Source organism: Podarcis muralis, chromosome 12 (genome assembly GCF_964188315.1).
Source record: "Podarcis muralis chromosome 12, rPodMur119.hap1.1, whole genome shotgun sequence".
NCBI lineage: Eukaryota > Metazoa > Chordata > Lepidosauria > Squamata > Lacertidae > Podarcis > Podarcis muralis.
This window is the reverse complement of record NC_135666.1, coordinates 39,066,990-39,080,716: the sequence shown is the minus strand read 5'-3', so window position 1 is coordinate 39,080,716 and position 13,727 is coordinate 39,066,990. Positions and strand designations below refer to the sequence as shown.

The following is a 13,727-nucleotide window of genomic DNA, read 5'->3' as shown; positions in this document are numbered from 1 at the left end:
CTGAACAAACTACGCATGCCTAAAGCAACAGGGGGCCAAAAGTGATGAGCGTGAAATTCAGCCCTTTGAAAGGTCCTGGATGCTGTTTGAAGGTGACCTAGAAAGAAGGTGGGAGAAGATTTTGGTAGGTGCCCTTTGGGCTTCTCTTTCTATATGGGTGAGAAAGGGGTTGTTGAGCAATGTGTATTTGGGCTTTTTTCCTTTAAAAGGCTTTCTTGATGTGTGCGTGTTTCTGTTTAGCTTAGAAATATTCAGAATGCCAAGGATCAGGTTTTGCAGAAACTGTTCTTAGATGTAACAGTGTAGCTTGGCAGCAGTTTTGGTCCTTAATGTTTAAAAGTGCTGCACTTTGAACATAGGGATCATTTCTTACACCATTTTTGTATGGTGTTTGTACTAAGTAAGAGGTATGAAAGTAAACAGACATCTGAATAAAAAGAACTTCCCTTTTCAAGCTGTTTTCGCTATTGTTTATCTCTGAGCTTATCATACATTTTAGAGGCTCTTTCCTTCAACTATACAATCTTGCAGGAAGTGCAGAGATAGTGGAACTTGGGTTTTCAAACTAAAATGCTAAGTAAAGCAGAATGTTGTGAACACTGGCCCAACTGAATGCAAAAGTTCATTATAATTTGTATGTCTGAATTACATAAACGTGCAGAATTTTATTATTACCAAACATGGTTACACTGACACAAATTCAGGCATACTTGTTTAATATTCCTGCGACTACTTGATAAGAGGTTTGTGTGTGTGTGAATCCATGTAGGAAGAGTGTTGGGGTGAAATAGCAAATGTGTGTGTTGGGAAACTGGGACTTGCCCTCTACTTAATTCATAGAGCAAATAACACCAAGCCAGATTTGTCCTTCAGCAGAATACACTTAAGATACAGTGTACAAAGCAAAGGTAATGGCAAGATTTTTCTGAATTGGCTGGATTTTGGGCCCTTAGAAGTAGCCTAGCTAAAATGCATGGTTTTGTGTATAGCTTTTTACCTCCAAATTCTTTAATAACTGCAATCTAAATGACTGAGAGATGTTATTTTTCTACAGTCTAATGTTCTGCACACCCTAATCTCCAAGCAGGGAGAGATTTCAACGATATGAGCCTTAGGTTTGGTTCTGTTGGAATGAAAGTCCTGGGGAGGGGGCGGAACTGGTGAGCTTTTCTCTAGTGTAAGGTTTGTTTACACTCTCTGTAGCATAAGCAAGCAGGACCCAAAATGCATGAGGAATCAGATGCCACATTTTGAAGTAGGTGAAGTAGTCCACCTCCCCACCAGAACCATCACCAGTAAGATAATTGAATCCAGAAGCTAAAATTAACTGACTTAAGCCCTGGCTCCCTATGGTCCTTCTCCCACTCAGGGTCCTCATTTTGTCTTAATAGTACGCTGCTGAATGCCAGGTCAGTGAATGAGGTGTTGTAGCAACGTAGACCCATTTGCTTGGGGGCAGTGTGGTGCGGTGCAAAGGATAGTTCACAGTAGCATATCTGTGATTCTGCCTCCCTTTCCAAGTACTCCGTCTAGCACACTGCCAATATTAAAAGTATTATCTGTTTGATGCTGGAGACGGGGTGCTTGTTCCATTGGTATACCCACCCATCTCACTGGTTTTCTGCTCCACTCACCCCAAGCTGGACTTGTAGCAGAATCCTGTAGATGTCTAGGGACGCGGGTGGCGCTGTGGGTAAAAGCCTCAGTGCCTAGGGCTTGCTGATCGAAAGGTCGGCGGTTCGAATCCCCGCAGCAGGGTGCGCTCCCGTTGTTTGGTCCCAGCACCTGCCAACCTAGCAGTTCGAAAGCACTCCTGGGTGCAAGGAGATAAATAGGGACCGCTTACTAGCGGGAAGGTAAACGGCGTTTCCGTGTGCGGCTCTGGCTCGCCAGAGCAGCGATGTCACGCTGGCTACGTGACCCGGAAGTGTCTCCGGACAGCGCTGGCCCCCGGCCTCTTGAGTGAGATGGGCGCACAACCCTAAAGTCTGTCAAGACTGGCCCGTACGGGCAGGGGTACCTTACCTGTAGATGTCTACTCAGAAGGCTGTTCCAGGAAGCTCAATAGGACTTACTCCCTTATTAGTGTGCTTTGCAGCCTTACAGATTCTTGTTGTGGAAAAGTTGAGATCGATAAAAGAAGCTCCACACAATGAAGAACTGACCTTTTCATTTCAGGAAATGCCTTGAGCGTCCAGTGCATCTGTGTGTGCTGAGCATTCCCTAACATCATAACAAACGGGGGGAAACTGAGTCAGAACCTCTTTTCAGCTTTTGGGGGAGAGATGTTTAGCGAAGTCCATAGGCCCCACTGCCTGTATTCATTTGTGGCTTGTGCCTTTCTTTGTGGTTTCAAAGATGGGTGTTACCAGGCACTTATCAGGGCTGCTTATGTCATATGCTGTCGTAGCCTTCCTCCAACACGGTGGTGTCCTGTAGAAGTTTTGGACTGCAATTTAATCAGTTGCAGCCAGTTTAGCTAATGGTAAAGGATGATGAGAGTCATAGTCCAGAATGTCTGGGGAGCATCATGCTGCGGAATTGCTATCTTTCTTCAACAAACAAGTGGTTGAGGTGGATTGATGGCCAGTTACACAGCTTCAAATTCTAAAATGATAACTTCAATCCACCGATTGGGCATGGGGAATTAATTGCTGCAAATGAGCTCCCCCCTGTGTTATATGGCTTCTAGATCTTGTTATTTTGTTTGTTTCTCAATTTTGTTTTATTTTTATATCTGCAGCAGGAGGAAAAAGATAAAATTGGTAATGCAGGTTGTTTTCCTTTCTAGTGACTTGGCCTAGATATTTCCCCCCTCTTATTTCTCAAATTGCAGAGCTTTCTAGTTTTTCCTAATGAGCTAGACTATTGCTGAGTGAGAGAAGAAGAAAAAAACCTACAAAATCATAAGTAAAATTGAATTCTTTTTATCTGCTGCAAGACAGGAAAACAGCCATCTCAACATGCTCTGGTTTTTGACACTCAAGGTGTGATCAGAGATTACTTATCAACTGCAGGAGAATGGGGAATGAGAGAATGAGTTCATTAAATTTTTGCTCGCTTGCTCTCTCACAGAAGGAAACGTCTCTCAGTTTGATTTGTAGATCAGCCCACACTATCTCCCCCCCTCAACTCCCTGCGACTATGCTTTTTTAAAAAGAAAAAATCTTTTGTCTTGAGGTTTTGACCATTTCTTGTTATATTGAGCTTAAAAAATAAACAAATCATACGCTGTTGCTATAGATTCACCTTATGTGTTGATTGGGTTACAACTTAACATTTCTGCCGTCTCCAATGATAAGTATGAAATGCCATTTTAAATGCTTGGGTTGTTAGTGCCCTTTAATCACTTCCTCTAATAGCAAACGCAGGTGGTGAGCACAGACAGAAACGGAGCCAAAATGGAGCCACCAAAAAACAAGAAGACATGCTCTGAGGTTTTCAGAAGAACAAATATACTTAAAAAGAAAACAATGGAAACTGGGCATACTGAGAAGCCATATAAGGTTTACTGTCAATTGGATTAATAATAATAATAATAATAATAATAATAATAATAATAATAATATACTGGCCTTCATTCGTAAATCTCAGGGTGGTTCACAACATAAAATAAAAATAAAAAGAGAGAATTTGGGGGTAAGAGGAAGGGAGTGGAATGTTTCACTTAAGCTTCTACAACTTACGACATCTTGAAGGAAGGCATGGCAAGCTGGCAGGAATCATGAGCGGAGGTCCTCCTTCCAGGGCGTAAGGATACACCCTGGCATTTTATTTTAGGTCCTACATGCATGGTAGAGTTTGGAATTTTATGTAAGCGGGGAGGGAACGCTGCCACCTAAACTGTCGCGTTGTCACCTTTCAGATTTCAGTACAATGCACAGTGAATCATTGTAACTGCAAGTCACGCATATTTTGCTGAGTTACCAGAGGCAGTGTATTCTACATGCTGTTTCTGCCCTCTTCATTTGTCATTCTAGTTACTCCGAGTATCATTGCTGGCGGCATTTGATCAAACGTCCATTTTTATTTCCGCTGAAATAAATGTGAAAGACATACATGCAACTTTTATAGGTAGTTTCCTTGACATAAGGCACTTAGGTATGTGGCAGGGTTGTGCAGAAGACTCAAGAAAACCGCATGTAGTTAGTTTTGTGAGATGCTCCCATGTGCTGCTTCTTCATGACATGTACACTGCAACTGACACAAAGTTTTCTCTACTTTCCTTACCTGGAGCTACCGTATTGACCCAAATATAAGTAGCGACCAACTATAAGCCACACCTTTAATATTCAAGGGGCAGAAAGAAAAAAATACAATACCCGAATACAAGCCGCTCCCTTAAAATTCCACAGGCACTCACACCTGTTCCATTTTACCGTATATCCATTTCAGCAGCGATTTCGTAAAAGCCAATTTTTGTAAGATCGCGAATTTAAGCCGCAGTTTAACTTTCCACGGTTAGAATTTGGAAAGAAAGTGAGGCTTATATTCAGGCCAATACGGTACTTTCTGTAAGGATAAATGCTTAATGGTGCTGCCCTCGGGTAGGAAGCAATCCAGTCTTTCCCCTCTCACATTTACATTGTCACTGGCCAGAACTGGTTGACCTGTTCAGACTTGGGAATGGAGCATGGCTCTGCAGCAGAGAGCATGCTTTGCATTCAGATGACCGCAGGTTCAGTCCCTGAGAGCTTCATTTAAAATGATCAGACAGCAGGTGATGTGAAAGATCCTCTGCTTGAGATCCTGGGGTACCACTGCCAGTCAGTGTAGATGACAATGAATTTGATGGACAGATAGGTATACGGGCAACTTTTCATGTTCCTAAGTAATGCTTTTTCCCTTGTTCGGCTATTGGGTGGTATATTAGTCTATTTGATGCAGCCCTGACACCACCCCACAGCAACTCTAGGCAGCTGATGGGGTCTAGCATTTCAGCAGGTACCACTGCAGACAGCTGCCTTTTTGGCTCTTGAAGACACCTGTGGTTTTTCTTCTCTGTGCCCCATAAGTTGATCTGCCTTCTGGGGCATTGTGAGTGATATCATATGGCTGCCATCAGAAGCTGGTCCAGCTAGGCATCCTCAGTGGCCTTGCTGTGGAGTAAGCCCCCCAAAGGCCCCTTACTATTAGGGGAGGCAGACTCACCAGATGGCACATAGCTCCGGGAGTAAGGGGTCCTCAGCAATTTGGCACTGTAGCTAAGAAGAGGCTGATGATTCCCAAGGGCTGTGGAAGGTCCTTAATCTGAACCAAATGAAAATATACTTCCTTGCGTGTAACAGGATCCAATTTACAGGGCAGGCTGGGCAACTTGACAATTGTAATGGCAGTAACACTTTGTAGTGAAATGTGGAGAGAAGCAGCACTTGGCTGTCTAGAAATCTGCTCACTGCTCTTTTAAACTGACCTTTGCCTTCATTTCCCGAGCTGATAGATGTTGAAAGAACTTGAAGCTCAGCTCAGCTCAGTGCTTGGCTTTTTTTTCTTCCTGAATTTGTACGAAGGTCCAGGACGGCATCTGCTTGAAGAGAGTGCTGGTTTGACAAGTGAGACCAGTTTGGATTTTACAGCCTTTGTGCCACTGAAAAAAAAGTCTGTGGCAGGAAAAAACGTGCAGCACTGAAATGATTCAGCTTCTGCAGATGCCAAGAGGATGCCCCAATTTGCCAGAATGGCTTAGTCTCAGGCTTTGACATCTTGTTGTGCCGTGACAGAAATGGGTGGTGCTCCCTTGTAACTAGGACCCTTGGGCTTTGGGCTATTTGAAAAACTTATCAAGAGGAAAGAAATCTGTTTGGCAGCAAGATACTACGGGGTCTTGATATAGGAGGCAGTGTTATCCTGTTGTGATTGTGATAGCTGTCAGAAGCATCCTGCTATGCTCTAGAGGAAATGGGTCATATTTATGCTGATACTGATCGTCCCTCACCAACCCCATTTTTCTTCATAGACCTGCCTGTAAATGGTGGTCCTGCCAGCTGCTTCTGAGGAGTCTTGTATTACATCTTAATGGAAAGCCAAACAGATCAGAGAGGTTCTGGGTATTTCTGGTCTTAAAATTGGACTCCTTATTAGTCCTTTTGAGCATCAATGTCTTTATAAACAACTTGGATGAAGGAATTGAGGGGATGCTCATCCAGTTTGCAGATGACACCAGATGGGTGGGGTAGCTAATGCCACAGTAGATGGAATTGGGATTCAAGATCACCTTAACAGGTTGGAGAACTGGTCCCAAAGTAATGGAATGAATTCTAATAGGGACAAATGTCAAGTTCCAGGCAGAAAGAACCAGCTGCACCAGTATAAGAGGGGGGACACTTGGTTTGCCAGCAGTACATGTGAAAGGGATCTAGGGATCTTAGTAGACCACAAACTTAACATGAGTCAACAGTGTGATGCAGGAGCAAAAAAAGCTAATGCTATTCTAGGCTGCAGAAGTTTCTGACAGTTCAAGTTGTTCAACAGTGGAACGTACTCACTCTCCTTCATGGAGGTTTTTAAGCAGAGGTTGGGTGGCCATCTGTCATGGATGCTTTAGCTGAGATTCCTGAATTGCAGGGGGTTGGGCTAGATGACCATCGGGATCCCTTTCAACTCTACCGTCCTATGATTTTGTGATCAAGTGGACAAAGCAGATAGTGATAGGCAAAATGAATTTTGGGGAAGGAGAGAGAACAAGAAGAGTGAAATTAAGGGAAGGGGTGCTTTTTGTGGCATGGTGAGCTTCATTCCAAAATCATGGTAGCAAAGCAGAAGTGACAAGTAGCCTAGGACAAGCCACTGGTTCAAAATATAGCTCCCTATCTGTAAAATAGGAGTAATGATGACCTACCTCAGGGGGTTGTTGCGAGGATTAATGCAGTGGACTGTGACTGTTTCCAGATAGGTAGCTCCTAGCGCTATTCCTCTTCTGTTACAAGGTACAAGTAGAATTACAGCTGACTTTTCACACTGTTGAAAATATTGTGCGTTTTCTGTGTTTACATCCCACTATGTTCCATCCACTGCAGTGCAAATGACATTGCTTGGCATCAGTTTTTTTAAAAAAATTAATTGATAATTAGCACAAAAATACTTTTCCAGCTTTTTTTTTTTAAAAAAGACCGATATAGAGCTATAATACTGTAAGTAAACTGGAGGATATTTTATAAAGCTAAGATGAAAATTTGTTGATTAGTCCTCTCTCTGGAGTGGTCTGTCATAGCTGCCATTTTGTACTTCACTGCAGGGAATTATTTGATCTCGTATATTATCTGAGACAATTGGCAGAGCCAGACTCTAAAGTGAAAGGTACCATTTTTATCTCACCCGTGCATTTGCTGATGAAACATAACAAACAGGCTGTGCTCTTGTGTGCATGACAAAAGGAATAAAATGGACTGCATCCATATTTTCATGCTGCTGGATGCAAATGACCTGTACTCATTACCACCATAATGTCATTTAACACACCATGAGATGCTCTGGAAATCAAAGGAGCAGCTATTCTCTGGGCTCAACTGGTGTAAACTTAAGAGTTGCTCGCTTTATTTTAACAGAATTGCTCAGCAGCTCCACCTTGTATAGTTCAGAGCAGAATTAGCCCTGGTTAGCATAGCTGGATTTTTGTACTGCTTGAATACCCTTTTGTCTGGAAGGAGGTAATTGTTCTCTTTCAGCTAATATTGCAGGAGGCCATTCATCCAGGGGATCTCCAACAAAACAAAATGAATTAGTCCTGTTGATCTGATTCATCAGCTGCCACAAGGAAGGTTTTGGAGCATGGAAAGAAATGTGTTTCTCCTGTTTAAACAAAATTATTTAACCCTTCAGCAAGAACTGAAAAATGACCCTTCATTCCTTTTGTTTTTCAGTATTTATTTCTTCTCCTGTTTTGCTGAACTGGCAGAAATTATCCTCACCCGTAAATAAACCACCTTTATAAAATAGCCTCGCTTTTCACATTTAACTCTTAACGGCTTAATTTCTCTTCCCCAGGGGGATCGAGTGCAGGCAGATTACGTTCCCCTGCTGAACTCTCTCGCCTTATATGGCTGGCAGCTGACTTGTGTGCTTCCCACTCCAGTTGTAAAGACAAACAGGTACGGTGCAGAAAAAGCCTATGGGAGTCAGCCATAAAAGCCATCCTTGCTCATAGCATGGGGTCCCTATCCGTGTGCATTAAAGCAGCCCACAACTGTGAGAATCATGGTACGAGCATGAAATGCTTCAGTTCCTCCTCTTTGTTTGCCCAGCAGGGCGAGTAACGGGAGGCGTTTGGCAGGCTGTGCAGAATATCTGGGCTTCAGACGCAAGTCCCGTCTCAGATAATTGATGCTAACCAATGGTTTTAACTTTCCTTTCCTGCTGAAGGTGGGGGCTGAGCATTCCCTTTCACCTCTCAGATGCTGTTTCGTCTCAGTGACCTGGTTCACCTGCCACTTTACAGCATAGGTTTAAATACCAACGTTTAAACAAACAAGTTTAAAGCCCACTTCATCAGTTGGAGGAAGTCTGTTGGTTGGCAGATACGTGCCTATTGTGGCAGTGGGGGAGTGTGAACAGTGGAGCCTAAATGCCATGAAATGCAGAGACATCTGTTGGTCTGTCATGTACAGGTAGCAACCATTTCACACATGTCTGATTGATGCCAACCACACACACAATCATTGCTGCAGACCTGGAAGTGGTCCAAATACAGCATGGGCTTATGCGCGCTCCGCAGACGCACGTGGGGGCCAGAAATAAAATCCCTGCACAAATGGGACGTTACCTGTACTTTATGCACATGACAAAGTAGACTCTAGTCCCTGAATGTTCAATAGTCTTTAAGGTGTCACGGGGCGCTTCTTTTCTCGTTAGTGCTTGATACAAGAGCTTAGCACAGCTATCCATCTAGAATTCATTTAGGCTGTTCCCTCTTGGTACAGATTCACACAGATCCTGGTTTGTTCATGAATCATGCATTCCAGCTGCAAGCTAACCCATGTCTTGGCAAGGCCCATTGAATTTGCGTTGTCCGACAATAATAAAAATACACATTGGGCCATATATAAATAAGACACTCTCTCCCATAGCTCTCCTTCATGCAGTAAATCACCTTGTGGTGGGAACAGATTTTCTTTTGTCAAATCCACCAATGTAAACATGCAGAAATAGCACATGAAACAGCCTTTCCTTGGCTGTCATCTTTGCTCTTCAGGCTTGTGTTTCTTCTCCTCCTTCCTTGGCCCACAAGCTCTCTTGGACCTGCCCATGGAGCCTTTAAGCTCAGTTGAATTAAGGGTCAGTCTGTGTATTTAGTTTTATTTTGAGTTTTGTTGCACAGCTATGTAATATGTTAATCAGCAGTATAGAAGGCCTTGTAGTTTCTTTGCCAGGATCCATTACAGTTCAAAGACATCCCTCATGTGGACTGACTTTTCTGGAATGACTCATTTATTAAGGGCTTGTACCTCAACTCCAGAACATTTTGGCAGACAAAGTATATACTGTACCACTGTCGGAATGTATCACAACGCAATAGACATGAGTGAAAAAGAGGCTTCTGGAGAGCTGAATGTTTTAAGTGCCAATCCTAGTGTTTTAGTCTGGCAAAGGACAATGTGTTCGGGATCTTGTTAAACACTGATTTTAATGGATGGTTATGAGACGTTCCTTGAATTTTAAAGGGCACTCTGGATAAATGGAAGTCATTTGTAGGATTGTGTTTTTATATATATATATATATTTTAATATAGGGATGGGAATTTGGCTACTAAGCAGATCGTCTTTCTTCAGAGACCCCTCCTGCCCCAGAAAACCAAGAAGAAACAGTCTAAGGTATATGGCCTTGAATTGCTCTGTGTGTTTGCTTTGGCAAAGCTGTCATAGTCTAATTGATTTTCCACATCAGCAGAAACAGCTTGTTTAACACTGCTGTGGTTTAAAAGATTTGCGGAACACTTTTGAACTATGTCTTGAGTTGTTAAACTAAAGAAAAAATAAGTGAGAGGTCCCATCTTCCTTTCTCCCATTACAGCAAGAGAGCTGGACTCTGTGTGGTATATGAGATTCTTCACCCCCACTTGGAGTCAGCTTTAGATTTTCCACATAACTCTTGAATTTCCACATAACTCTTGAGTAGCTCAATTGCTGTCCACTCACACTTTAGAATATATACTTAGGTGTAATGTAGGACTACAAACTAACAAACCTTTCCATTTGTGACTTTTAACCTTCAAAAAAGAACCAAAGCACACTGGGTTGATTTAGCATCCAGCTATAGATAGCGCTGTTGTGTCGTTCTGTTCATTCTGGCCTCAATAATGTTATTTTCTAATTATTAAATGTGCATGGTTTAACTATATCTTAAAAACAATCTTTTTAAAAAGTGACTTATATAGATAGGGAAGTTATATATAGTTGGGCAGCTGCATGCACACACCCGTATCTTTCTGTAGCTTGAAGGTATTTTGGAGATAAACAGAAGGAAGCAATCTTGATGAAATTATAACAGTGCAATGGAAATATATAATCTGGTTTAAGTCAGTGTCAGCATTTCTGTGCGATGCAATGAGAGATTATGAGATTGGGAATGAGGTGGACAGGCTGGCATGATGTTGGCCCAGGTTAGTTATCATAGCAATAAGCAGAAGTGTTAGCATACTTTCAGACATACTTTTCCAGCCGTTTCTGTGTGTGTTTGGGTTTTAAAAACAAATAAAAAATGAAAGCACATTTCCTATAGATGTGAAAAACCCCACCCCACCCCCTTCACACGCACACGGGTGAACTGATCCACCCATGTGGATAAATTAATGCCTTATGCCAGCTATGGTAGAAGAGTGAAATAATAATAGCAATAGTGAAATAACCATGTACCTACCGTCTCCAGTTGCCAGATGTGACATGCTCATGAGATACGTTAAGACAAGAGCACGCTACGTCAGGGTACTTACTTGAATGAACTTCATATTAAAATGATTTTGAAGAGGGCTTGAATGTTGGTTTTTTAAAATAGTGTACATGCCAAACTTTTCAAACACTTGTTTGCATAAGTGGCAAGGTTTCCTCTCATGAGCATTTTTTTCCAAAAGCAATGGCTCTGTATGTGTGCCTTACCTGGGCTTGCTTTCAAAAAAATAATAAAAATGTAACATCATACCTTGCACCTATCTGAGTTTGAAGGGTAGGAGGCAGGAGGACAATACCTTGTGCTGCAACTGTTCATTCATTTACTGTGGACAAGATGCACAAAACCGGGTGCGCAACAGCTCCCCATTGCCATATATAAAGGAAACATCCTACATATGCTGTCTGTGAACTTTCACTAGTTCATAGAAGAGATTGGGGAGGTTAACACATTTTTAAAACACAGATCAAAATGTGCCATTTAAGAAGATTGCTGTTTTCTAAGAGAAGCTTAGCATGTACCTACAGGAGAGATAACAAACCAAGCTATTTCACTTTCCTAAAAAGTGCTCCTGTTTAAAAATAGAAATCCACAACCTGCCTCATCTCATCACACTTATTAAATTAACATTCAGCATTGAATTTAAACAGATTTCTGCTGGTGCCTCTCTCTCTTTTTTTAACATAACCTTTATCACTATATCTGTTTGCAGTTTCATTGGAGGTTCTCCAAAGAAGACAGACACCAGAAGCAAGCCAAGAAATCTTTGAAGGCAAAACTAAGTGCCAAAGAGCGGCACCAGACAGGAGAAATGCAAGAGTTAGAAGTTACGGAAAATGCAAGAAATTCAGAAACACAGTTCTGCACAACTGGAAGTGGCTTGCAGTTCCCAGTAATCTCAGATCAACAGCTGGCTGCTGTTGAAGACGGAGGAACCGAAACTCTTGGCCATGGAGACGTGCCTCTCTACAACAATGAAGTGTTTGCAGAAAAGTGGAATGCAGGTCATAATGCTGAACAAGATGGAGGAGGCTTGTGTTTGGAGCAGACAGGCATGCATGGAAACTGTGAGGGCCAAATATTTCAAGACCATTGCACTGCAACTGACACTGATTGGAGCTGTGGAGCAGAAGCAACAGAAACCAGTTTCGATGCCGGGTGTCAGTTCGACTGAGAGAGGCAATTATTTGCCAAAGTAAGAAACTCACTTGATTTCACGTTGCTGGTTTTCTACAGGTACACAGTGGAAATGTTAGTCCTATTGCATTTTCAACTTGGCAATGTATGCAAGCCTATTCAGGCTTTTTCTGCCACCCAGGGAAACCCATGGATATTGGAAACTGTGTTGAGCTGCTTTTTCAACCAAACAGAAACTGTCCTGTGCTTTATATGTTCATATTTTTAAACAAAGTATAATTGGCGTGCACCATATTTTTATTCAGTTTTGTGAAATGGGAGTTCAGGATATAAGAAGCTTTAAAGAAGTGGCTATAAATTGTATTTGTCTTAAACACATTTATTAGTATGCCTTTGGAACTACTAATCTCTTGCAAAAAAAAATCTAAAGCAATAAAGTGTTTTTGCTTGGGAACCACTAGTGGCAGAGAGAGAGAAAGAGAACGCAATGATTTTCTATATGCTTAAGAATCTCATTCATACTCAGTGTATCCGATTACCATTTAATCAAGATTATGTTCCAGATTTTTAGGTTGCTAATCAACATGTCACATAAAACAGACCATAAAACGAAATGCATGTAAAAGACAACCTGGTTAACTTGTGTATATTTCATAAAACGGAGGACCCGGGGCATTTATCACCTACTTGTATTGGAAGCAGGTGAGTCCTTACTGAGAATTTTCCTCAAGAAAATAATCTGCTAGCAAACATAGAAGCCACTATAGTCTTGAAATGCACAAACTAATACACCATTTTCTCAGCTGACAACTAGGGATGGGGAAGGCATTTATTTGGTCCACTTTTCACAGCAGACGGGCCTAATAAAACAGTCCCAAATTTACTTGCTGATTGGAATGCAACTTAGCCTGATTTTCTGTTTCTCCAGATTTTGTGATGCAGTTTTAGTTTGTAAAAGGTGCACACAGAAACAAGCGTTTTAGAAATTAATACATTGCATAGTGAATGGCCTATTTCACGTAGTAAAGTGCACATGGTCTAAATGCAGACTTCCCATGTATTGTTTAAAAAAATCTGCATAAAACCTATTATTGAGCACCAGTGGGACTGAAACAGGTTGGGATTTGCTGTTCAGCCCATCCCTACTGATAGTACATGATGTAAAATCACTGATTTTTCTCATATTTTTCAGGCATATTAACCTTTACAATAAAACTTGTGTTATTGGAATTTTTAAATGCTCTCAAATATATATTAATTCTCAGTCACCTTTTATGTATACATTGTAGTTGCATTACCTAGCAACCCACCTGGGCTCACATTTGGGCAATGTTTAGAATCTGTAAAGTGTTTTGAAAATGCCTTCTGTCCTTTCACAAATTCAAACTCAAGTCTATAAACAATACAGCTGCTTTTCTTTACCAGCTGATTTATGTTTGATAGTTCCCATTAGTTTCTTTGTAAAGTATTTTGACTCAATAAAACATGGTCTCTAGGTACACATCATGCATACTTAAGCTATTTTTTAAACCGTCAGCTTCATCTGCAAGAAACTGCAATTTGCAGAACACTTTAAAACAAAGCTGTACCACTTCAAATGGCTGCATAAAAGATAATGGAAGGATAGTTTAAATCATTTCATTCCACACACACAAGGCAATTTAATCCCTCCCCCAAGTAATTGAAGAATGTTTACTTTGGCTTCAGCAAC

At 41.5% G+C, this 13,727-nt stretch overlaps 1 protein-coding gene across 4 annotated transcripts in view; it reads left to right on the top strand.

Annotated features, from left to right (window-relative positions):
* RFTN1 (raftlin, lipid raft linker 1) overlaps positions 1 to 13,519 on the top strand; it is a 104,984-nt gene extending 91,465 nt beyond the window's left edge. For 3 of the 4 annotated variants that reach the window (XM_028750240.2, XM_028750238.2, XM_028750241.2), the window contains exons 8-10: positions 7,984 to 8,087; positions 9,726 to 9,807; positions 11,592 to 13,519. In XM_028750240.2, the coding sequence (XP_028606073.2) occupies positions 7,984 to 8,087; positions 9,726 to 9,807; positions 11,592 to 12,053 (648 nt within the window). In that variant the 3' untranslated portion in view covers positions 12,054 to 13,519. The remainder of the gene's footprint in view (positions 1 to 7,983; positions 8,088 to 9,725; positions 9,808 to 11,591) is intronic. The other variant, XM_077937055.1, reaches the window with a different exon arrangement.
* The last annotated feature ends 208 nt before the right edge of the window (positions 13,520 to 13,727 follow it).